Genomic DNA, 27,245 nt, shown 5'->3' with positions numbered 1-27,245 from the left:
ATCAAAATATAACATAAAACTGAATCATATTTTTCAACAGTGAAATTTAAAACATATGACAAAATTTAAAACTACTATGTGCAGCTGTCAATTATTTTTCAAATAAAACTGGAAAAAATATCCACAAACAAAAGACAGAACAATAAATAAAAATAATCAAGTTATAAAGCTTAAAAAAACAATCAAGTTGAGAGATCTAACAGACTTACTGGATACCAAAAGCATGTACAAAGTTTAACATGGGAAATTCTTCTTTTCTCTATTGGAACTCTTAACATCGTACTTGGAAAGATGAAACAGTGACTAAATCCTAATTTGATTTTGGTGTAAACTTCTATTGCTAATCGAAGTTTTTAATAAAGAGATGCCCAATTTACAGAATCAACTGAATTGTGCTCTAGGCTGCCTCAGGAACTGCCTCAGCTATCTAACACACTAGTGAAATGATCCTTCCTAACTAAAAATTTGGTATTTGAAGGTTTAGTCAATTTAAATATTTTTTCTGTTATAAAATGTTATGAAACTGAAACAGTAAAAGTTTTTCTAGCTAGTGTCAGGAGGCCAGAGTAATCAGCAAAGTATCAGGGCCAAGTTACAAACAATGGCTACGATAAGTATTCAAATACTCACTTTATTATTTTGTGTGACAAGAATACTTCCACCCCCAGGTTTCAAAGGCACCTCTTCCATTGCTCCAAACACATCAGTTTCAACAGAAAAGGTTAGCTCTAGACCCAGATCACTAATATCATTATCTAAAATCCACTGCAAATTTTTGGCATACTCTGGATCAATGGATGCCACATCTTGGTAATTTACAGGAATACCTAAAAATGCAAACATACAGCAGTTATATTCTAAATGTTTCTGCCTTTCCTTGTTTGTTTAATGGTAAAATACTGCCCTCTACAGATATTCCACAAAACTGCAAAATATAATCCAATTCACAGCATGATTTAAGTGGAGGCTAATTCCTAGATTTGGAAGTCTGTTAATTTAAACTTGTGTTTTTTCCCACATTTTTATAATGTAATCTTTCTTTGAAATAGCTATACAGAAAAATTATTATTACTTCAAAAAGTGCCATTCATTTAAGCATATTCATATTAAAATGCATTCTTAGCATAAACATATGCACACTAAAATGAAAAACAATTTTTTTAGCAAAAAATTCGATTTTTCTTCTCTCCCTCAGGCTCCCAAATGCCTTACATACACAGACAGTTTCTAATTGAAATAAAAACTACCTCAATCAAAATGCGATCACTTACCTACTTAGTTTTTCCCTAAAGATTCTAAGAAAAACACTTCAAATAAATGCCTCTGGAAATAACAATAGAGCCATACCAAGAATGTGCTTATAGAATGATCTTGTGAAGTAAATGTTGACCAGCTGCCTGTGGTTCAAAGCTAATCCCAAAATCTGTCCAGCAAACCGGAAATAGTTTAAGTGATCAGGATTTACGTAGGAGTTACTATTAGGCTGAAAAGTTGTTCCTATTAAAATAAATACAAAATAATTTACTTCTAACAATCTAGATGCAAAAAAAAGATCACTTCAATGCAAATAAATCAGTTCATATAGAATTCAGCAAAACCAAGGTTACATTATGTATAAACTTCTACCAGAATGTTCTTTATGGAATATGTAACAGACAATGGAATTGTCAGAAGATAATCATTAATTCACACATACTTATCAGGTAAGTCTTTGCAAAGAGAAAATTTTAGAAATACTTTTAACTGAAAGTGGTTGGAAGATGTGTCAAAGAGATCCTGAAAATAATACATTAAAAGATAATACACATTTTCCTCAGCAATGGATAAATACTAGGTTATAAATTAGGACAGGCATTGGTTTATTCATCTATACATGCCCAGTGCAGATCTTCACTACTTTTTGTTCCTATGGAATAGAGCACTACAGTGCTCACTTCGGCAGCACATATACTAAAATTGGAATAGAGCACAAGAAGAGTAACTAAAATTTTAAATATATAACTGTTCTTAAGTAATGAACTTGATGCCTTTTACCAATTATCAGGAAAATCACCAAAATCCACAAGTCAACCAATTATTCCTCATAATAATCAACTTTATTTTTTTAAGATTTTATTTGAGAGAGCAACTGAGCATACCCAAGCAGGGGGAGGGGTGGAGGGAGAGAGACAGAATCTCTAGCAGACTCCCCACTGAGCACAGAGGCCAGACTCAGGGCTCAATCTCACAACCTGAGATCATGAGCTGAGCTGAAACTTGAGAGTCTGGACACTTAACCAACGGGTCACCTAGGTACCTCACAAATAATCAACTTTAAATAAGTACCACAGAGGTATATAAGTAAAAATGGCAAAGGCAGTAGTTACCAATTACTGTCAAACCTAGTATGGTTCCACTTACATGACAAAACGTCTGGAAACGGTGATGGTTACACAACACTGTCAATGTACTTAATGCCAGTGAATTGTACACTTTAACGTGGTTAAAAGAGTAAATACTATGTTATATATTTGATCACAATGAAAACAAAAATCTAAAAAAATATCTAGTGCAGGGGCACCTGGGTGGCTCAATGGGTTAAAGCCTCTGCCTTCAGCTCAGGTCACAATCCCAGGGTCCTGGGTTCAAGCCCCACATTGGGCTCTCTGCTTAGCAAGGAGCCTGCTTCGTCCTCTCTCTCTCTGCCTACTGCTCTGCCTACTTGTGATCACTGTCTGTCAAATAAATAAATAAAATATTTTAAAAAATAAATAAATAAATACATGGAACTGGGGTGCTTGGGTGGCTCAGTGGGCTGGCCTCTGCCTTTGGCTTGGGTCATAATCTCAGGGACCTGGGATCAAGCCCCACATCGGGCTCTCTGCTCAGCGGGGAGCCTGTTTCCCCCTCTCTCTGCCTGCCTCTCTGCCTACTTGTGATCTCTGCCTATCAAATAAATAAATAAAATCTTTTTAAAAATAAATAAATAAATAAATAAATAAAATGAAACTGTGACACAGCTATTTTCATCACCTCAGAAAAATCCTAGTGAACAAGAAAATGTTGTTTCCCACATAAAAATAGCTTCTAATAATTATTTCTACTTTCTATGTGCTTTCTGTCTTGGGCACTAGGCTAAACATTTTTTACGTAATAGCTAATTGATTTCTCTTTGACCACATCACAAAACACATATCACCATTTTCAAATGGAGAAATTGAGGTCCAAAAAGGTTACATTTATTGGCCTAAGATAACAAGAGGAGCAGAGCCTGTATTCACATCCAGTGTAACATCAAAGGCCAAACTCTACAGTAAATATCTTAATTCAATTAGAAAGCAAGTTTTAAAGAAATTATTATAGACATGAAGCCTACCCAAACATTTCCCACATTTAGGAATTTTTAATTCAAAATTTTAATGTAATTCCCTTCATGTCAACTAAACCTAAGAACAAAGAAATATTTCACTGAGATTCTAATTTATAAATACTATGATCCCAAAGAGAAGACTTCTACAGCTTACAAAAAGTACAAATCACAATCTTTATGATCTCTGTGCTTTAGCATATGCTCTGCTAATATATTCATAGTATGAGGAATTACCTCCACTCATAATTCCACACCAAATCTGTTCTTCAGGTATGAAACTAAACAGACAGCCTCAGAATAGGGGACTATAAAGAAATGAAATAAAGCTAAAATACAATGCTCTAATGCTAAATCTTGCTTCAAAGATCAGGCCTAACTAAACCCACCACCTCATCAAATTTGTCATAACAACAACAAAAGCACCAAATTCACCTCAGAGCAAATAATCAGAAGTTATACAATTAAAGCAGTCACATATTCCTAAACAACTTCAAATACACCACATGTGTCTGAGGAGCCCATCACAGAAGAGAATACCTGCAGTTCCCTAGTATCCCTGCAGCCCACCACCGTCCCCCTCTTGCCTTGTCGTCATCCTTATTCAGTGGAGGTTTACCTACTGGTTCAGTTGGAGACAATTAGGAAGTACAATTAATAATGCACTCTCTCGGGACGCCTGGGTGGCTCAGTTGGTTAAGCAGCTGCCTTGGGCTCAGGTCATGATCCCAGTGTCCTGGGATCAAGTCCCACACGGGGCTCCTTGCTCGGCAGGGAGCCTGCTTCTCCCTCTGCCTCTGCCTGCCATTCTGTCTGCCTGTGCTCACTCTCTCTCCCTCTCTCTCTCTGATAAATAAATAAAATCTTAAAAAAAAAAATGCACTCTCTCCTTACAAAAAATAAATTAAACATTGGGAAGGAAAAGATCTTCAGGAAATAAAAACAACTGCGTAAAGCATTTAAAAACTGAAATCCCCTCTTCACTTGTGTATGTCTTTCTTAAGTCAGAGAACTGCCAAGTATTCTTCTCATAGATCAGGCAGTAACCATTTCCATTCAGCCTACTATATCGAATTAGAATTGTGCAGGTCAAAAGTACCATTTCAACAAATAACCTATTTCAATTATAAGATAATAAGAGCTGTTTAGGTTTAATCTTTTAAAAGGACCGAAAACTAAGTTACTATACATAAATAGATTATAAGTTAAGATTTAACACCATGAAATCTAGACTGTTTTTTATGACTGATAAATTTTAAGACTTGGAAACTCAAATAGGGTTAACAAATTTTAATTTTTCCAAGTAAGTATTTTTCTAAGTCCATCTTTTCTAAGGCACTATTTCACAAAAGGAAATTTTAGCTCAGAAAACCAGTCTAAGGACAATCCTTAAATTGCATAAATTTAGTTTTACTTTACAAAAGATTGATGAAAACTTCCTTACAGCCAGCACTGGCCCTTGAGAACCATCTACGTCGAGGAAAGAATGCTAGACTGAACCATGTTCCACTCATGATCCTACCACTCATTAATCGAGTTAACAAAATCTCTGGATTCAAATTTCTCTTCTAGGAAATGGGACTATCCCACTCCTAGCTCACAGGATTACTATGGGAATCAAAGGATAAAATGCACTGATATAGTTTGAAAATATGAGAAGTAACGGAAAAAATAATGTAGACTGTACAACTTACCATCAGCTGACTGGGTAAACAATGCATAATCAGGATTGACTATCTCATTAGACAGAATATCAAACCACTCACGCACAACACCTTGACCCTGAGTTCAAGAAAATAAAATTAAATATCAACAGAATTATATGTGGAAATTTTTTCTGAATAATAACAAATTAGAATCATTTCAAATTTCTTCCTTATCAATTATATACTAAACTTTATTCAAGTGCATTTCAATCTTTTATATCTAGTGACATTAATAGCACTTATTTTTATACCCACCATGCCTTCTTCTCCATGGAACCGTACAGCAATTCCTTGCTTTAGCTTTGCACAATTTGCTTTTGACACAACTTCACAGCTACTCCTAAAAATAGAATCTAAATATGTAGCATTGGTTAATTTTATGTATTAAAATTTACAGTAACTGGTATTTTATGCCTCAACCACATCAGCTTCTTTTTAAACATACCTCTGTGAACCAGCAGGATATCATTTTCATTCACTGGCCTGTGCACCATGTCTGAATCTGGTTGTCCTGAATGCAAATGCTCATAGAACCATTCACAGCGATCTTTAAAAGGCTAACCCAACAAAAAAACGGTAAAATATGTCAGCAGTATTTCAGCTACCTATCAGATTACTTAATGAGCCTGCTAATGTCCTTTCCACAAATAATCATTCTTGAACTTTATTTATAATAAACAGTTCTAGACAATGTTCTGACACTTCAAAAATTATTCACAAAAAGGCAGATCTCAGCTGAAATACTTTGATTACAAAGAGTATATTTTTTAAATTCCCATTTTTAACAGAAAAGACGATAAATTAGGTTATACCTAAACTTAATATCAAATATGTAATTGATGAGATTTACTCCTAATTTCTTTCTTTCTTTTTACAATTTTATTTATTTATTTGACAGAGAGCAGAAGCATAAAAGCAGAGGGAGTGGTAGAGGGAGAAAGAGAAGCAGGCTTCCCACTGAGCAGGGAACCTGCTGTGGGCCCGATTCCAGGGTGCTGGGATCATGAGCTGAGCCAAAGGCAGCTGCCTAACCAACCGAGACCATTCTCCTAATTTCTCTTAAGCATAACAATGCTTGTAAGAATGAATTTCCAAACCAGAAAAATTACACTGCATGTTATATTCAATTTTTCATGAAAATAATATTCTAGATCTAACTTTATTTTTATTTATTTATTTATTTATTTTGTGTGTGAGAGAGAAAGCATGTACGAGAGCTTGGGAAGGGGCAGAGGGAGGAGAGGGAATCTCAGGCCAGCTCTGCACTGAGCCCAGAGTCTGACACAGGGCTGAGATCATGACAACCTGACCTGAAATCAAGAGTCAGACACTTAGGGGCACCTGGGTGGCTCACTGGGTGAAGCTGCTGCCTTTGGCTCAGGTCATGATCTCAGGGTGTGGGATTGAGTCCCGCATGGGGCTCTCTGCTCAGCAGAGAGCTTCCCTCTCTCTCTCTCTCTCTGCCTGCCTCTCTGTCTACTTGTGATCTCTCTCTCTGTCAAATAAATAAATAAATAAATAAATAAATCTTTAAAAAAAAAAAAAGAGAGGAGTCGGACACTTAATGAATTGAGCCACCCAGGCACCACTATCTACCTTTATTCTTATTTCTATCCTTTGAATACATAGTGTAAACCTTGACAATTAGGGTATTTTTTCTTATTTTAATGTAAGTGCCTGACTTGAGCTTTTATTGCCAAGGCAACCACTTCAAAGAGGCATCTACTTCAAAGATGGCTATCTCAAATAAACAGAAAGCCAGCACATAACTTGATAAGGAGCCACACCACTTTCCCAAAGGAAGGCTCCTCTGTTTTAGAAATCTTGGTTGATTTCTACAACTGACCATTTGGCCCCCAGTTTTTCCTCTTCCCATGCTTTAAATTCCTGCTCTTATGTTTTAAATTCACCAACAGTGAGCCTATGAAACCCTTGGCTCCCATCTCAGCCCCAATAAAAGCAGAACTTCAGGCCCATGTGCATTATCATGCACTCTCCCACTCCCCCATGTCTACCATGTGTGCTGTGTAATACCCAGGTCCTGTAAGTAATAAATCTTTATTTTTTTCAGTCTCCTAATGGTTATTGCTGAAGGGCATCTTGCAATCATAATAAAAACCACAAGGGCTGGTCTAGGCACAAGACTGGGTATTGAAAGGCTAAGACCAACACAGAACAACTGGCATAATTAGCAGGATGGGCAGGACCTTGCAATTAACCAAGGGGAATGACTTTACCTGCAACTTGCCCACTAACTGCCAAACTCACCATCTGAGAAAGGAGCACCTTTAGCTAGGGGTCTGTCATGCTGCTGTGTGCTTTTACACATTGCCTCTGTCATGTGTTGCCTGCAATATCTAACCTAAAATGTCATGCCTGCCATAATAAGTCAAGAATCTCCCCAGAGCAGCATAAGCAAGGCCATATGCTCCAATTAAATGATGAGACTACTAATTATAAAGGTCTTAATTGCTTATTAATGTGTATAAGGGACCTCTATAGCCAAGGAAAGCAAGGGAGGGTGGATTGGACTGCAAGGCTACTGTCACTGCCAAGGAGGATTCTGGGCCAAAGGTAGATGGAAATGATTCCGTTAGGTGAGGAGGACTGGAAATTTCCACGTGTAACCACGGAGTCAAGTGGCTTGTGCCCAAATTACATATCCTAACCGAGAAGAAAAACAAAGCCCTGTAACTGGAAGCCAATAGCAAGAGGGAACCCACACAGAGGGAACCCACACAAAGGCCTATAGTCTCTGTGTTGCCACTTTACTTACTACCATTGCTACTTGTCCCCTGACCCAACAGGATACTACGGGTCCAATCCCTGGTGTAGTATTGCTTAAAAAATTAATGGACCAATATAAATGTCCTGAACAAGGACCTGACAAAGCACACCAGCTCCTTGGTAAAACCCCATGGGTGCTTCCTAGGTGTTACTCAATTATGCATACCAAAATGCCAATGCTTTGGTTTATGCTCCAGAGGCCTAGGGACTTTTCTTTCCCAAAGACCCTGTGCATATCAGTCTGAAGGCAGACTCCAATCCAGGAGAGGTTTCCTGAGACACCCTGAAAAGGAAAACAGCCTACAAAGAGGGTTGGTAACAACAATTTTCCAGTAAGATTAAGGTAACAGGATAAAAAGAAGTAGAAATTGAGGTTAAAAATCATTCCTTAACTAAAATTCAAATGTTTCTTAAGTATTTTATGCAGCAGGAAGGAGAGAGGGGGACTAATTGGTTATTGCAGGTTTTCTTGTTTGGAACTGGCTCTTAACTATTACTCATAGTGGCTATACTGGCTGCTACCTCTAAACACCCTGCAATCCATAACTTCCTTTTTTTCTTTTTAAATAGCTGTGTTATTTATTTATTACTTATTTTTTAAAATTTTTAAGTGTTTTTTTAAGATTTTATTTATTTATTTGACAGAGATCACAAGTAGGCATAGAGGCAGGCAGAGAGAGAGAGAGAGAGAGGAGGAAGCAGGCTCCCTGCTGAGCAGAGAGCCCGATGCGGGACTCGATCCCAGGACCCTGAGATCATGACCTGAGCAGAAGGCAGCATCTTAACCCACTGAACCACCCAGATGCCGTTAATTTTTTTTTTTTAACATATAATGTATTATTTGCCCCAGGGGTACAGGTCTATGAATCGTCAGACTTACACACTTCACAGCACTTACCATATCACATACCCTCCCCAATGTTCATAACTCAGTCACCCTATCCCTAACTCCCCCACCCCTCAGCAACCCTCAGTTTGTTTCACGAGATTAAGGGTCTCTTATGGTTTGTCTCCCTCCTGATCCCAACTTGTTTCATTTTTTCCTTCCCTACACTGCAAACCCCCTACTCTGTCTCTAAAATTCTTCATCTCAGGGAGATCATATGATAATTGTCTTTCTCTGATTGACTTATTTTGCTCAGCACAATACCCTCTAGTTCCATCCATGTCATTGCAAATGGCAAGATTTCATTTCTTTTCATGGCTGCATTCTACTCCATTGTATATATATACCAAATCTTCTTTATCTATTCATCTGTTGATGGATATCTAGGTTCTATCCAGTTTGGCTATTGTGGACATTGCTACTATAAATATTCAGGTGCACATGCCCCTTCGGATCACTACATTTATATCTTTAGGGTAAATACCCAGTAGTGTGATTGCTGGGTGGTAGGTTAGCTCTATTTTCAACTTTCTGAGGAACCTCCATGCTATTTTCCAGGGTGGCTGCCCCAGCTTACATTCCCACCAACAGCGTAGGATGGTTCCCCTTTCTCCGCATCCTCTCCAACATCTGTCGCTTCCCGTCTTGTTAATTTTAGCCATTCTGACTGGTGTGAGGTGGTATCTCACTGTGGTTATGATTTGTATTTCCCTGATGCCAAGTGATGTTGAGCACTTTTTCATGTGTTGTTGGCCATCTGGATGCCTTCTTTGCAAAAATGTCTGTTGATATCATTTGCCCATTTATCAATTGGATTATTTGTTCTTTGGGTGTTAAGTTCTTTATAGATTTTAGATATTAGTCCTTTATCTGATCATTTATTTGCAAATATCTTCTCCCATTCTGTCAATTGTCTTTTGGTTTTGTTGACCATTTCCTTTGCTGTGTAAAAGCTTTTGATCTTGATGAAGTCCCAATAGTTCACTTTTGCCCTTGCTTCCCTTGCCTTTGGCGATGTTTCTAGGAAGAAGTTGCTGTGGCTGAGGTCGAAGAGGTTGCTGCCTGTGTTCTCCTCAAGGATTTTGACGGATTCCTATCTCACAATGAGGTCTTTCTTCCATTTGAGTCTATGTTCGTGTGTGGTGTAAGGACATGGTCCAGTTTCATTCTTCTGCATGTGGCTGTCCAATTTTCCCAACACCATTGTTGAAAAGACTGTTTTCCATTGGACATTCTTTCCTGCTTTGTCAAAGTTTAGTTCACCATAGAGTTGATGATCTATTTCTGGTCTCTCTATTCTGTTTCATTGATCTGTGTCTGTTTTTGTGCTAGTACCATATTGTCTTGATGGTTACAGCTTTGTAAAAGACCTTGAAGTCTGGAACTGTCATGCAACCAACTCTGGCTTTCCTTTTCAACATTCCTCTGGCTATTCAGGGTCTTTTCTGGTTCCATATAAATTTCAGGATTATTTGTTCTATGCTTTGAAAAAAAAATTGATGGTATTTTGATAGGGATTGCATTAAATGTGTAGACTGCTTAGGTAGTATAGACATGTTCACAATATTTATTCTTCTAATCCATTAGCATGGAACGTTTTTCCACTTCTTTGTGTTTTCCTCAATTTCTTTCATGAGTACTTTATAGTTTTCGGAGCACAAATTCTATGCCTCTTTGGTTAGATTTATTCCTAGGTATCTTATGGTTTTGGATGCAACTGTAAATGTGACTGACTCCTTAATTTCTCTTTTTTCTGTTTTGCTGTTGCTGTATAGAAATGCAACTGATTTCCCTGCATTGATTTTATATCCTGACATGTTACTGAATTCCTGTATGAGTTCTAGCAGTTTTGGAGTGGAGTCTTTTGGGTTTTCCATATAAAGTATTGTATCACCTGCAAAGAGTGAGAGTTTGACTTCTTTGCCAATTCGGATGCCTTTTATTTCTTTTTGTTGTCTGATTGCCGAGGCTAGGACTTCTAGTACTATGTTTAATAACAGTGGTGATAGTGGACATCCTAGCTGTGTTTCTGACCTTAAGGGAAAAGCTCTCAGTTTTTCCCCATTGAGAATGATAGTCACTGTGGGTTTTTCATAGATGGCTTTGATGACATTGAGGTATGTACCCTCTACCCTTACACTTTGAAGAGTTTTCATCAAGAAAGGATGCTGTACTTTGTCAAAGGCTTTTTCAACATCTATTTAGAGTATCATGATTCTTGTTCTTCCTTTTATTAATGTATTGTATCACATTGATTGATTTGTGGATGCTGAACTAACCTGGTAGCACAGGAATAAATCCCACTTGGTTGTGGTAAATAATCCTTTTAATGTACTGTTGGATCCTAATGGCTACTATTTGGGTGAGAATTTTTGCATCTGTGGTCATCAAGGATATTGGTCTGTAAATCTCCTTTTTGGTGGGATCTTTGTCTGATTTTGGAACCAAGGTAATGTTGGCCTCATAAAATGATTTTGGAAGTCTTCCTTCCATTTGTATTTTTTGGAACAGTTTTAGGAGTATAGCTATTAATTCTTCTTTAAATGTTTGGTAGAATTCCCCTGGGAAGCCATCTGGCCCTGGGCTCTTGTTTGTTGGGAGATTTTTGATGACTACTTCAATTTCCTTACTGGTTATGGGTCTGTTCAGGTTTTCTCTTTCTTCCTGGTTCAATTTTGGCAGTTTATATGTCTCTAGGAATGCATCCATTTCTTCCAGATTGTCAAATTTGCTGGTGTATAGTTGCTCATAATATATTCTTATTATATATGAACCTGGTGTTTGTATTTCTTTGGTATTGGTTGTGATCTCCCCTCTTTCATTCATGATTTTATTAATTTCAGTCCTTTCTCTTTTCTTTTTGATAAGTCTGGCCAGGGGTTTATCAATCTTACTAATTCTTTCAAAGAACCAATAGTTCCTAGTTTCATTGACTTGTTCTACCATTCTTTTGCTTTCTATTTCATTGATTTCTTCTCTGATCTTTATGATTTCTCATCTGTTGGGTTTAGGCTTTCTTTGCTGTTCTTTCTCCAGCTCCTTTAGGTATAAGGTTAGGTTGTGTATTTGAGACCTTTCTTGTTTCTTAAGAAAGGTTGGATGACTATATACTTTCCTCTCAGGACCAACTTTGCTGTGTCCCACAGATTTTGAATAGTTGTGTTTTCATTTTCATTTGTTCCCATGATTTTTTTCAATTCTTCTTTAATTTCCTGGTTGACCCATTCATTCTTTAGTAGGATGCTCTTTAGCCTCCATGTATTTTAGTTCTTTCCAACTTTCCTCTTGTAATTGAGTTTTAGCTTCAGAACATTGTGGTCTGAAAATATGCAAGGAATGATCCCAATCTTTGGTACCGGTTGAGACCTGATTTGTGACCCAGACTGTGATTATTCTGGAGAATGTTCCATGTGCACTAGAGAAGAATGTGTATTCTGTTGGGGATGGAATGTACTGTGGAATAATATATCTGTGATGTCCATCTGGTCCAGTGTGTCATTTAAGGCCTTTATTTCCTTGTTGATCTTTTGCTTGGATGATCTGTCTATTTCAGTGAGGGGGGTGTTAAAGTTCCCTATTATTACTGTATTATTGTCAATGTGTTTCTTTGATTTTGTTAATTGGTTTATATAGTTGGCTGCTCCCATGTTAAAGGTATAGGTATTTAAATTGTTAGATCTTCTTGTTGGACCGACCCTTTAAGTATGATAGTTCCTTCCTTATAACTGCCCCTCAGAGCAATGTACTGCTTAAAATATAAACTTTGAGAAATTATATTATTTACCAAGCATGCTTAGATATAGCTTTAAGAAAAACATGTAATGGCAACAGGCCTTTTGGGGCAAGGATGACATATATTCTTGAAGTCAAGCAGCTGGGGATGCCTGGCTTGCTTAGGGCAGAATGCCACCTACTTCATTTTTCCATTATCTCCCCTTTCCTGGAGAGCATAAGCAGTTAGTCAGACAATCCTTTCGTTTGGGCTTGCTCACTATGGGTCGTGTACTATGTGACCAGACATACTTTGCCTCTCTTCTTATGTATCTACAAAACTCATGATAACTGTGTAATCTACTCCGGCTTCTTCATTGGTTGTTACTCACTTTCTAATAAATATGACTGAGGAGTTGTTCGGAGCAACAGTCTTTTCTATTCTCGCCCCCTACTCCCATTCTCTTGCAGCTGACTTGTTTGTGCCTCATTCTTCTCCCACGTGCTGTCAGAAGATGGCACTTCCTCATCTCTTATTAGCGTCTTTGGCTTAAAATCTAATTTATATGATAGAAGGATTGGCACCCCAGCTTTCTTTTGATGCCCATTAGCATGGTAAATTGTTTTCCACCCCTCACTTTAAATCTGGAGGTGTCTTTGGGTCTAAAATGAGTTTCTTGTAGACAGCATATTGATGGGTTTTGGTTTTTATCCAATCTGATACCCTGTGTATTTTGATTAGGGCATTTAGCCCATTTACATTCAGGGTAAGTATTAAAAGATATGAATTTAGTGCCATTGTATTGCCTGTAAGGTGACTGTTACTGTATATTGTCTCTGTTCCTTTCTGGTGTACTATTTCTAGGCTCTCTTTGCTTAGAGGACCCCTTTTAATATTTCCTATAGGGCTAGTTGGGTGTTTGCAAATTATTTCAATTTTTGTTTTTCCTGGACACTTTTTATCTCTCCTTCTATTTTCAATAATAGTCTAGCTGGATAAGTATTCTTGGCTGCATATTTTTCTCATTTAGTGCTCTGAATATATCATGCCAGTCTTTTCTGGCCTGCCAGGTCTCTGTGGATAAGTCTTCTGCCAATCTAATATTTCTACCATTGTATGTTACAAATCTTTTGTCCCGAGTTGCTTTCAGAATTTTCTCTTTGTCCCTAAGATTGTAAATTTTACTATTAGATGACAGGGTGTGGACCTATTTTTATTGATTTTGAGAGGGGTTTCTCTGTACCTCCTGGATTTTGATGCTTCTTCCCTTTGCCATATTAGGGAAATTCTCCACTAAATTTCGCTTCAATATACCTTCTGCCCCTCTCTTTCTTCTTCTTCTGGAATCCCAATTATTCTAATATTGTTTCATCTTATGGTATCACTTATCTAATTCTCCTCTCATAGTCTAGTAGTTGTTTGTCTCTCTTTTGCTCAACTTCTTTATTCTCCATCATTTGGTCTTCTATACACTAATTCTCTCTTTCGCCTCATTTATCCTGGCAGTAAGAGCCTCCATTTTTTATTGCACTTCATTAATACCTTTTTTGATTTCAACTTGGTTAGATTTTAGTTCTTTTATTTCTCCAGAAAGGGTTTTTATTTCTCCAGAAAGGTTTCTCTATTATCTTCCATGCCTTTTTTGAGCCTAGCTAGCACCCTGATAATCATCATTCTGAACTCTAGTTCTGACATCTTACCAATGTCCATATTGATTAGGTCCCTAGCCATCATTATTGTCTCTTGTTTTTGTTTTTGTTTTTTTGTGGTGAGTTTTTCCACCTTGTCATTTTTATCCAGATAAGAATATATGAACAAAAGAATAAAATACTAAAAGGGTGGCAAAGACCTCAGAAAAAATGTACACTAACTAAATCAGAAGAGACCCAAAACTGGGGGGGGGGGGGAGGGAGATAAAAAGAAAAAAAAATGTGTATATATATTAGACTGGTGAACAGAACAAAGCCACCCACTTGATTTTGGGTATATTTTAATCTCTTAGAAGAAACTACCTCCCAAAATTTTAAAGAAAAACATATATATATATACACACACATACACACACACACATACATACACAAAAATAAGGGTAAACAAAATGAAGGGATGGAATATGACTGTAAAGATTTAAAAAAAATTTTTTTTTAATTCTAAAAAAGGAATTGATAAGTTGGTTAGAAAAAGAAAAAAAAAAAGAGGAGAGAATGTACTCAGGCTGGAGACTAGAACAAAGCCATGCACTAGATTTAGGGTATATTTTGATCTATTAGAAGAAACTGTATCCCAAAATTTTTTAGAAAAAAAAAAATACCTATATGTATACAAAAAGTAAGGTTAAATACAATGAAGGATAAAATATGACTATAAAAATGAAGCTTGAAAAATATTTTTTTTTTTTTAGAAATGTACTGTTAAGATAAACTAGTTAAAAAACGTTAAGACAGGAAAGAGGAAAAGTTAAAAAAACAGAATAAGAAAAATAATAAAATTTTTAAAAATTTAACTTTGCAAGACTAAAGGATCCTGGGGAAAAAGCCATGAGTTCTTTGCATTGCTTTTCCCTGTCTCTGGAGTTCCAATGTTCTCCTTGATTGGTGAGTTTGGTCTTGGCTGGATGTTCTCATGGATCTTCTTGGGGAGAGGCCTATTGCAGTGAGTCTCAAATGTCTTTGCCCAAGGCAGAACTGCACCGCTGTTGCCAGGGGTCAGGCTAAGAAATCTGCTCGGGTTCCCTCTCAGGAGCTTTTGTTCCCTGAATGTTTTCCATAGAGCCCTACAGGATGGGAATGAAAATGGCAGCCTCCCAATCTCCAGCCCAGAGGAGTCGAGAGCTCGGGGCCCCACTCATCAGTGTGCCCTCAGAGATAAGCAGTTGATCACTTCTGTCTCCCTGGTCTCCGGCTGTGCTTTGTACTCACCCAGTCTGTGACCAAGTGTTTTTATCTCTGGTGCACAGCCCCATTTGGAGTCTCCAAACCCAGGAGATTCCTGCCGCACTGCTCCTCCCAGAGGAGGAAGGTGAGTCTCCCCGGATCTGTTACTTGTGGGGTCCCTGCTTGAACAGCAGTGGTCCGACGGTGCCTTGGATCACAGTTTAAGTAACCCCGATCTGAAAGCTCACTCCTCAGCTCTGTCTCTGTAATTGGCTTCCCTGCTCCGATACCTGGGAGTTCTGCCACACTCAGACACCCCCAATCTTTCTGTGACCCCACAGTACCTGAGACCACACTGTCTGCATGAGGGTTCCACCCCTGCTTAGCCTCTGGAGCAATGTCCCTCAGTGGAGCAGACTTCTAAAGGTTGTGATTTAGTGTTCCACCACTTGCTGGGAGCTGGCCCCTGCCCCAGCAGTCTATCTTCCCGTCCCTTCAGATTCACTTCACTGCATGTCCTAACTTTCAGAAAGTGGTCAATTTTCTGTTCCTAGAATTCCTGCTCTTCTCTTCTATCTTCTGTTGAGTCTGTAGGTGTTTGGAATGGTTTGATAATTATCTAGCTGAACTCCTGGGACCCATCACACCAGTCTGCTACTCTACTGCCATCTTGCCTCTCTCCAGCCAAATCCATAACTTTCTTAAAGATCCATCTGGACCATAATGCTCATTCCTTCTGAGATAGCACATTTTCTGAGCCCCCTAAGCTTTCTGCTGAATGGGGGCATAACTACAAGCACACCTCACAAGGTGTTCCTACTGCCAAGGGAAAAGCTGAGGGGGTTATTGAGGCCTCTCCTGAGGAGGAAGAGGGAATTGTGAAGACAAAGGCCCCCAGAGCCACTGATACTCATGGGGAGTCCCTCCCCTTCCTCACTTGCATATATGCTGCCTAGCACTGTACCCATCCTTCCAACAGTGATCACTGCTAAGGCTCACAGAGGAAGCCTATATCCTCCTGCTCAAAATTCCCACAGTCCATTGGATTCATCATTTCCATGACCACAGTAATCCAAATAACCCCTTCTTCGTTTCCAACCTGAAGAGGTCTCATTTGGTCTTGAGTCTAGTGAATTACTTTTACAAGGCACTCCCCATAATTACAGAATGGCACTACTACATTTTATTATGACCTCGGAAGCCATGAAAAAAGCACCAGAACTCCTAGGAGAAAACTTCCATCCTTTCTCTGCCCCCTGAAGATGTTAATCCTCAATGTCTTTGAAAGATAAACACCCCAAGAAGTAATTAAAACTCTACCCATGATTGCCTGAGACTAAAGGGGAAAAAAAAGAGGGGTAAAGAGGCCATTTAAAATACAAAAAATGCTATAACAGCTCTTTTGCCCAAACTCTAGTCCACAGCCTCCTTAAGAATTATTTGTTAAGGATAAATACAAATCTTAAAAGTCTTCTCCACAGATACTAGTAAAAAGCTTTTAGCCACTGGAGCAGGCAACCTTAGCTTATTCTGTCTGCCAATCTGGATTCAGCTGATATTTATACACTAGTAAGTTTTATATTTTACCTGATTCATGACGAGGATGCTGGAATTGAAGCTATAGGCCTTTGTGTCTGTCTGCATGTTTATGTATGTCTATGGATATGTTAATATATGTGATTTTCTTCTCTCAAACTCCAGATGGTACTGTCAAAATTTGTAAAAGAACTCTATTTAATTGGCTTAATAATAAGCACTTATGAATTAAGTATTCCTAAAACTCAAAAATATTGAAACTAACCTAAATTTTTTTTAAAGATTCTATTTATTTATTTGATAGAGAAAGCACAAGCAGGGGGAGCAGTAGGCAGAAGGAAAGGCTGACTCCCCACTGAGCAGGAAGCCCGATACAGGGCCTGGGATCATGACCTGAGCCAAAGGCAAATGTTTAAACAACTGAGCCATCCAGGTACCCCCAGAGGCCCCCAAAACTAACCCAAATATTAACAAATTCACATGATCTGGGATAATCTTTAGGAAGTAAATCTGGTGTAATTTTAAAAAGTATGTCTTCAGATATATAGATATATATCAGATTATATGTAATTAATATATATGTAATAACTTATAACTAACATAATATTATACACATATAATACATATTATATACTAAATATAACAGATCATATTAATATAACTAATTATGTTAAATAAAATGCAGATTAAAAAACATATTCTACCAGCATTTACTAGTCAAACAAATTCATGTTACCTCTATTATAAAATCTGTCAGTAAGAAAAATAACTTGGGATGATGCTACCTAATAAAGTTTTTCATGGGTCATCCAAACATAATTGCTGTGATCAAGAGATTTAGATAAATGTTAAATGGTATAAGAGTTTCTAGGTGAACTTTTCAGCAATAAATACGTTATGATGTATCTAGTTAAAACTAGTTTCTAAAATTTTTGTTAATTTCCAGCCCTAGAATTTTTCTAAGTTAAATGAAGGAAATTCACCAAATGTCTAAACCATTTCCAAATAAGATAAAATACTGAAACAGTAATTGCAAAACAAGTTGAAGTTTACCTACTTTTGACCTCTTGTTACAAAGGAACTAAAGATATTTGGGTCTGTAGTAAGCATGTCTTGTGAAAAACTTTACTATGAGGAAATGTATATTGATAGAAATTATGAAATACACTCATAAATTTGCCAGTGTGAAGAATGTTGGTTTAACATTTCAAAGTTTTACTTCTTGATTTTTGTTAGAAAAGGTTTCTAAGGGCTAAGAATTCTAAATAATATATGTAATTATAACTACTACAAATAACCTAGGAAACATTTCTGCATGCAAGGAAAGTAGGATGTGTCTTTAGCTAAGAGAAGGTATAAGGAATGAAGATGTATTTTTGTTAATAGAAAAGAAAGTAAATTTGTCCTAAAGTAAAACTGGCCATTTCAGAATGGGAAAGAGGAAAATAAAGAACAAAATGGTATAGAAAGATGAGAAGAAAGAGAAAGAATTTTACCTTGTGTGGCTGAGTTGGCTAAAACTTATAAGGATTTGTTGATTGTTTGTTTATAAAGTTTAATATCAATACTATGCTTATATAATTTTCTTTCATCTGCTAAAAGGACAAAGTTTTCTTGGGCGTATTGGCCAGCTCTTGATACTAGATTATGGAAGGTTTTGCTTTATCTTTTAAGTAATCTAGCTAGAAGGAAAAGATTCTCTGTTTTATCAAAATAACCTGTGTTTCATATGGTTTTAATCAGGTCTTTGATTACTTAAGCAAACTGAGTCTTCTCAATATTAAAGGAGCTGAATTTTGCTCAGAACTATGTAATTTTCTGTATATGCCTTTAAAATCTTTTGTCATTCTAGCTAAGTAGATAATTAAGTATTGTTTCATAATTATCTGTGATCCTACTTAGTCAAGTGTCCAAAACCTTTTGATGTTTTTGACTAAGTTCCCCAAATCAAATTCTAAATAAAGTCTTTTTGACCTGGAAATAATTTTAGGATTTTCTAGAGAACCCTGGAACATATCAAAAGATGTGCTCACTCTCCTTATAAAAAGAGAAACATTGAATTAACTAGGCTTATTTGATAGGTAAAGTTTTATGAGAAGTACTGTCAAATAAGAAATAATGCTAAACCTTCCTTATGAATATCCTTGTATGGATATATGCTATTAATATAAGCATTCTAGAAATTCTATCAAATTACTAAATCTGATACAGAATATTATCAATCATCATTCCAGTTATCATCTTAAAATGTACATCAGGGGCACCTGGGTGGCTCAGTGGGTTAAAGCCTCTGCCTTTGGCTCAGGTCGTGATCCCAGGGTCCTAGGATGGAGCCCCTTATCAGGCTCTCTGCTCAGCAGGGAGGCTGCTTCCTCCTCTCTCTCTGCCTGCCTCTCCACCTACTTGTGATCTGTCTGTCAAATAAATAAATAAAATCTTAAAAAAAAAAAAGTGTGTCAAACATGGAGCACTGAGTGTGATGCATAAACAATGAATCTTGGAACACTGAAAAAAAAATTAAATTTTTAAAAGTGTCACAGAAATAGTCAAATTTCCTTCTCAGTTGTGTTATAATTTAAAACATGGGCATTTTTAAGTCTTTCATCATTTAGAGACAGTGTTTCACTCTTACACTTTTGCACAAATGCTTCATCTTCAAGGAGATTCCTGGAAAGGACTCTGACAAGCCTAGGTTTCTGATAACTTTCAGATCAAATACTGAACTGAGTAAGAAATGACAGAACTCTCAGGAAAAACTAGATTCACAAAACTAACAGAAGATCAAGATCAAGTATCACAAGGACTGGATGAACTGATGAGAATGATTTTAATTTTTTATGAGTTTTGTTTGAAACATTGCTGGTTCTTTAATTTTTTGTTTTTCAGATTTAAGGAAACTTTTTTCTGTTAAGATAGCTATGACTTACAGCATTTTGGTTAAGCATACCTTTCTGAATGAAGATGAAACACAATCACTTATTTCCCCCATCTGATCCCTCCAGAATTTGGGAACTCTCAGTGAGTATTCTTATATTTTTGCAGCAGTATAGTTATTTATGTAATTTCAATTGTGAATCTGTTCTCCCTGTACCAGGACACAACTGGAAACAGTGGTTACATTACCAAGGCTTTGAGTGGAATGTCATTAATATTTGAGAGAGATATGCATAGATTCAGATATGCCAAGACAACTTAAAAAAAAACAAGGCTGACTTTATGTAACCAATTAAGCCCCTTGAGTAAAATCAGTCTGGTATCTTATAGAATTCCCAGTAGCCTTACAAGATGAGTAAGGAAGGTCACTGCCTGGCAGGCCCAGGAATATCAGAATATATCAAGAACCTCAAAAAATGAGGAATTCACCCATATGTATAGGTATTATAGATGAAGTCTGACATCAAGTCTTTGGCTTGGCTTCCTAGCCATGAGCAGCTTTCAAAAGTTCAATCTGAAACTCCTTAAGAAAAATTCCAGCAAAGCTGAGTTATAAGATTCTACATGATCAATCACTATTCATGCTGCAGGCCAAATTTAAAGACAGTGGACTTACTTTACAAACACTTCAGCCTTATTTTCCTTATCTCTGATAGAAATGAGGATGACTGTATAGAAAACAAATTATGTTTCAGTAATACACCTTTGTGGATATCAGATTTTAGTGCTTTTAATTGTTGTTGAGGTTTTGTTTTTTACCTGTAAACTGAACCATATCATGAATTCTATTAGTTTCTTCCAGTATCTGGCTACAACTCCCCTAACACTTTCTTTTTTTTTTTTTTTTTAAGATTTTATTTATTTATTTGACAGAGAGAGATTACAAGTAGGCAGAGAGGCAGGCAGAGAGAGAGAGTAGGAAGCAGGCTCCCCGCTGAGCAGAGAGCCGGATGCGGAACTCAATCCCAGGACCCTGAGATCACAACCTGAGTGGAAGGCAGCGGCTTAACCCACTGAGCCACCCAGGCGCCCAACACTTCCATTTTTTCTCTCACCCTTCTGACTTGGAATCACTGAGAACTTAAAAGTGCCATTTTCCTAAAGCCATGAGATGTAGGACAGAACAACTTGGTATAACCAGCTTCAGAAAAATCATCACAACATCTCACATACAGACCATCTTTGTGCCTATTGCTGAATGGGCAATAGCAAGTTCACCTAACACCTGATAGTATCATTAGAAAAATTCAAACTACAAAGCTGCTTTGAGCCTATCACCCAGAAATCCTGCCCTCAGGATTCAGATTTGGTTTATAATTTATTCTGACCATTAGCCTTTATTTTTCCTTTGTTTCCACAGAAATGCCTCTTATTAAATACCTAATTTCTCGCAAATACAGTCCTAACTTTGGAAATCTACTTGTAAGACCATCTCCTGAAATGAGACATAACTGTTTAACTGACCTATTTTCATGGCTGGATCTTTCAAGTTTGGGACAATGGCTACAGACCAGATTTCATACTACTCCCTAAATAATTATTAAGTTTTGCTATTATAATTCCATTTAGATGTAAATGGGTTACAACATGCCCTGCAACGGACTTTTATCAGATCAGCTAGCCAGGCAGCTAAGGTCCTCACCATTCACTCTGATGGCTCAGACTGGGCTGTAAGTATAGCACATTAAGAATTTAGAGACTGTACAGATGAGAAGAGTACAAAGCTTTCAGGGGGTCACAGTTTGAACCAGAACATTAAGCTGGGTAAGACCTGCTCAAGCATGTAGAGAAGAGAGCATACTACAGTAAGGGAGTCAAGGAAAAAGGCAGAGGAGGTAAAACTGTATCTCCGTGGAAGATGCAGGGAAGGTAACCACCATAATCAGAGTCCATCCCTACATAGAACAAAGGAATAAGTTTGTGTAAGTATACTGAGAACATAATTATGGATCCTGAGAATCAAGTGAGGGATACAGGGACCATTGTGGGTGTTTGGTCAGAGGGATAACATAATAAATGGAGTAATTAAAATGAGAGTAGGACCAGTATAAAGCGAGACGATGTAAGCAGCAGTTAAAATATTAAGTACTGGATGATAAGGAGTTGGTCACAGGATGAAGAGGGAAAAAAAGGAGATCTGACAGACAGATTGACAAAGATGAAAAGTAAGAGAAGATCTCTAGGGATAGAATTTAATGAAACAGCTTAGAGGGAGAAAACCCTCCCCTCAAAACCTACCCCCACAGTCCTAGAAGGCAGAGGTCCAAAGATACTGAATTTCAGCTTACCTGGCATGCAACTACTAAGAACTTGGAAATAAATATTACAAAGTGCCACAGGTGAAGCACTGGAAATATAGTCATGAACAAAGCTGAAGTTGGACACAAGGTAAGATCGAGAGATTAAAGATACAGGGAACACGTAGAACAGAGTTCATGATCACAGGTCAGGACTGAGAATCTGCTTAGCAAATGATACACATAGCTATAAAAGTCAAAGGACCAGGATGGTGTAATTCCACAAAGCCAGGAATTTCAAGAAATAAATATGATCAATATCCAAGACCACAAAGAGGTTATCTTTCAGACAGCTTGTAGGACACCAGTAAATTTATTCATCTGAGTTAAATATTAGTTTTGCTTCAAACGGCTTAAACATCACTTTTTATTAGTTCTTAATAAAAATACTATTATTATTGAAAGTAACTTGTGAGAGATTAAATTATGTCTTTTAGTATCTTCTCTTTCGGTTAAGAAAAGAGTAAATGTTCTCTTTTTTAAAAGTTAAATGTATTGGAGTGTCTGGCTGGCTCAGTCAGAGAGGCATGTAATTCTTGATCTTGAGGCAATGAGTTAGAGCCCCAGTTGGGTGTAGAGATGACCTGAATAAACTTTAAAAAAAAATTAAAAATAAAATAAAAGTGTCTAATTTTATCCATACTTCTAATAGTCTTTTGCGTTCTGAATAAAGCACTTCTGTTATAACTACTGGGCATATAAACTTTAATAAGTGAACTAGAATATAAAGTGCTTACAGTTTTAACGCTGATTATTTCTAAAACTTTGGTACAGGAGGGAAAAAAAAAAAAAAACATTACGCAGAAGTAATGCCTTTGGGGTGCCTGCGTGGCTCAGTTGTTAAGCATCTGCCTTCGGCTCAGGTCATGCATGATCCCAGGGTCCTGGAATTGAGCTCTGCACTGGGCACCCTGCTCAACGGGAAGCCTGCTTCTCCCTCTGCCATTCCCCCCTGTTTGTATTCCCTCTCTTGCCATCTCTATCAAATAAATAAATAAAATCTTAAAAAAGAAAAAAAAGAAGTAATACATTTAAGTAGGGGCTTTGAAGTTTGATCAACATGGTTTGGAATCCTGGCTCTGTCAATTACTAGGTTTGTGATTTTGGGAAATTACTTAACCTTGCAGAACTTCAGTTTTCCTACCTGTAAAACAGGGGAAATATTTCAAGGGCTAACTGCGAGAATTAAATAAAATAATGCAAATCCAGATAATAATCATAATTATAATAATTAATTAGCTAACAATTATTAAAGCACCTAAATATGCCAGGTGCTCTTTTCAGCACTTTACATGCATTTTCACATGTAATCCTCAAAACACTATGAGAAAAAGAGCCTCGTATCATCCCTACTTCACAAAAGAGAAAAACAGTACCAAGAGGTTAAGTAACATGCAGAAATATCAATACCCAGAATGCTCAATAAGTAAGTTTTCTTATTGTCACTCAGAACAATATTAAAATTGTTTGACAAGACAAAAAGTGATAGAAAACTTATTCACCATTTTAAGATATTAAACTATATCCTTTATCTATAAAATGTGAACCAATAAATAAAAGCAAATGGCATTTTTAAAGTAATTCAAGTGGAACATTAAACCATATACAATGTTATCTTCAGAAGCCAGTAAGAGATGTGTAAGATCAAAACATCCACACATATTTACATACACCTAAAAAGCCAAAGGGCATGTTTTTGTATGTAAACTTTCTAAGTACCGCATTTCCATTAAATAATTCACAAAACAAGACTGATCAGAGGCTCCTCTTAATAGCATTTGCACAGCAATGCAAAATGACTCTCCCTTTAACTATAGGCCACCTCTGAAAGCCACCAATAGAAGAAGTCAATCCCTTACCACAGGTAATTGTTTTTGTTCTTTTACACTTTCTACTTGATTTTTTGCAAAATGCTTCCAAGTTACAGAAAATTTCTAAGTATAATAGAGAATTAAGTATTTTTTCCTTGATATGAGAGTAAGCTGCCAACGTGATGTCTAGTCACCCTTAAGTACTTCAGTGTATATTTCTTATAATCAAGAGAATTCTACATAACTAGATAACAACCATCAAAAATCAAGAAACTAACCTTGATACATTACTACAGCTAATTCTTAGACCCTCATGTCAAGCTCTGCCCATGTCCTAATACTATCCTTCACAGTGTGAGAATGGCACTTAGCTGTCCTGTCTCTCTCACTCTGGTACAGTTCTTCAGTGCGTTCTTAATTTTCATGACCCTGATTGATACTTTTAAAACCTGTATGTCAGTTATTGTGGAGAATGTCCCTCCACTGAAATTAGTCTGATGTTTTTCTCATGATTAAATTCAGGGTGTACATCTTTAGCAGGAATATCTTAGAAGTGATGCCCACATTCTCCTCAGTACGTCCTATCAGCTAGCATGCTGATACATCTGTTTTGATCACTGCCAAGTTTTCCACTGTAGCTTTTAATCTTTGTAATTCTTAAGTATTCTGTGAGTAGATACTTTAAGACTATAAACACACCCCACCCTTCATCAAACTTCACATTTATTAATTTTTTCAGTATAGGCTTATGAGTTCCAATTTTATTTATAGTATTCTGCCATCATAATTTATTTGAATGTTCAAATTATTCAGCGTTGGCCAGCAGAGTTCATTCAAACTGATTCTGTGTCATTCTGACATAATCCTGTCACTCTTTGAACAACTTTCTTGCATATAAGAAGTTCTAGGCTCATTTGTACTTTCCCTGACAGAGCCCTGAAATTAGCCATTTCTCCAAAGAGCCCCGGTTAATTGAGAACAGTGTGTAGGGGCTGAGAACTGGGTGCCAGGTTTGCTTTATCTATTGATCTACCCTGAAAATTTAAGTTCACACTGCTATCTCCAATTCCAATCCAACAGCACATGCGTCAATCTATTCTCCTCCATTTTGTAACTCCTTCCTCCAATAGTGAGAAAACAGGCTCCCATAATAAGTACATTTAGTTATTTGATGAACTACCCCACACTGTATATAACCAATCTCCTGTCACTGACATGGACACATTACTGCATGGATGCCCTCTATCCTACTTGGGCTGTCTACTCTGAGCAACTGTCACCATCCTCTATACTGGACATCCTCCATATGCTGCTCCAACTCACATACTCTATGCTGGGCCCCCCTCGAAGGGCAACCCCTTACCATACCGAAGCTCCAAACTCCACACTATGCCACCACTACACATGTGAACACTTCCTGACCTGGGTCAGGCAACAAAACCTCCTCTGTGGGTAAAAAAGGGTGGGTAGCTTAATGCCATTGCTTTTGACTAACTGTTCAGGAATGGAAGAAGAAAACAAGTGAAAAGCAGAGATAATATTAAGAATAACAAACTATCTCTTTCAAAATCTAAGAGCTTCTTTCACATATAATCTTATTTGCCCTAGAATGGAGTCAAATAGTTTAGATTAAGAAAATGAATTTAAAAAACAGACAAACTTGGGGCACCTGGGTGGCTCAGAGGGTTAAAGCCTCTGCCTTCGGCTCAGGTCATGATCCTGGGGTTCTGGGATCGAGCCCCGCATCGGGCTCTCTGCTGGGGGGGGGGGGCTGCTTCCCCCTCTCTCTCTCTGCCTGCTTCTCTGCCCACTTGTGATCTCTCTCTCTCTCTCTCCAGAACTCTTAAATTCTGGTTCTCCCACTTAGTACCTAAATGACAAGTTGCTTAATCTCCTCAGTTAAAAGAGTACCTATCTCACAAGATTGTTGTGGAAATAATCCATGTAAAGCATCTATATGGTAACTGACCTAACATTAGCATTCAATAAATATAAGTTACTATTATTATCTTCTCTTTTACATTATTTTTTAACAGATGCCAAAGGATACTTACGTATGTGTGCAGAATTTTATAAAAACTAGTTCTTAGCTTGTTTAATTTCCAAAAGGGTCAGTGTCCCTAAAGACATTTTAAAAACACCTATAGTATCTATCTTATGACTACTAACCAAACCAGAACCTCCAGTCTATCCTGCACTTTTGACAAATTATTCCCTAAAATTTTGCCAAGGTCCTATCATTGTCCCAAGTTACCAGGGGTTGCTGATAGTCAAAAAAACAAAGAAGATTCTTCAATCTGGCAATCAAGGCTTCCAGTGTGACCCCAACCTACCTTTCCAGAATTATATCTCATTCTTCACCTACACAAAATTTCTGCTTCAACCACTGTAATTTTACACACTTTTCCCTTTATAAGCCCTGGCCCGTATCTTGGCTAGAATGTTTATCTTCCCCATTCACTTCCAGCAAAATGTTGCAATGCTTTTCAATATCCAGCATAAACTCTACTTCCCCTTCAAAATCTTCCTTGACTACAGCAGGCAGGAGCAAGGTCTTCCTCCCTTAAACTCCTAAACAATCACGTAATAATGTAACTACTATTTTATAGGTACACTTATGATCTCCCCTGCTAGAATGAATCAACATCTTTTCGGAGAGAAGACATATGCTTTCTATCTCCAAATAACTACCATCTATTGAACATATACATCAGTTACAATTAAAATTTATTCTTCACAGTAGTTTTGTGAGATTGGTGTCATTATCCCTATTTTATAGATGAAGAAACCAAGGCTTAAGGATGTTGGAAATGTGCCCCAAATTACATAGACTGTATGTAGCAAAACAAGCTTTCCCCTAGCACATTTCATGAAACATGAGATATGAAGAATGAACCTTACTGGGGAAAAGGCTCTCAGGTCAAATAAATTTGAAGGATTAACAAAGTTAAATCACTATTTTTAGCAGAGGGTTTCTCAATGCCTTTTGACAAGCTGCTGATATGCATTATAAATCTCCAACAGGGATATTATATTTTCTAAATGCATTTGGGGATAAAATGTTTTTCTCAAGGACCATCAGCCTTATAGCACCAATGCTCCAGTAAACTCATTTCAGAAAATGTGTCAATGTATTCTGTTGTCTTTGCACACAGTGGGCACTTGATACACACTTCCTTTAAAATTTAAAAAAAATGCTCTTCCAAAAAAAAAAAAATGCTCTTCATATTAAAGTAACATACTAATGTAATTCCACAAACTAAAGTAAAGAATAAAGTAATTTCACTCCTCTTGCAGCAGGAGGTCTCAAGTATAATAATTACTTCACTAAATTGTATTCAAACTAAAAGACTTAAT

At 37.1% G+C, this 27,245-nt stretch overlaps 1 protein-coding gene across 8 annotated transcripts in view; it reads right to left on the bottom strand.

Moving 5' to 3' along the window:
- HACE1 (HECT domain and ankyrin repeat containing E3 ubiquitin protein ligase 1) overlaps positions 1 to 27,245 on the bottom strand; it is a 115,734-nt gene that overhangs the window by 25,746 nt on the left and 62,743 nt on the right. For all 8 annotated transcript variants that reach the window (XM_082730529.1, XM_082730532.1, XM_082730534.1 and 5 more), the window contains 5 exons: positions 5,498 to 5,609; positions 5,308 to 5,405; positions 5,041 to 5,128; positions 1,348 to 1,497; positions 631 to 827 (listed from right to left, as the gene is read on the bottom strand). In XM_082730529.1, coding sequence (XP_082586655.1) covers positions 631 to 827; positions 1,348 to 1,497; positions 5,041 to 5,128; positions 5,308 to 5,405; positions 5,498 to 5,609 — 645 coding nt within the window. The remainder of the gene's footprint in view (positions 1 to 630; positions 828 to 1,347; positions 1,498 to 5,040; positions 5,129 to 5,307; positions 5,406 to 5,497; positions 5,610 to 27,245) is intronic.

Source organism: Mustela nivalis (genome assembly GCF_964662115.1).
Source record: "Mustela nivalis genome assembly, chromosome: 5".
In the NCBI taxonomy this organism is placed as follows: domain Eukaryota; kingdom Metazoa; phylum Chordata; class Mammalia; order Carnivora; family Mustelidae; genus Mustela; species Mustela nivalis.
Note: the sequence above shows the minus strand (reverse complement) of the source record. Positions and strands in the feature narration are given on the sequence as shown.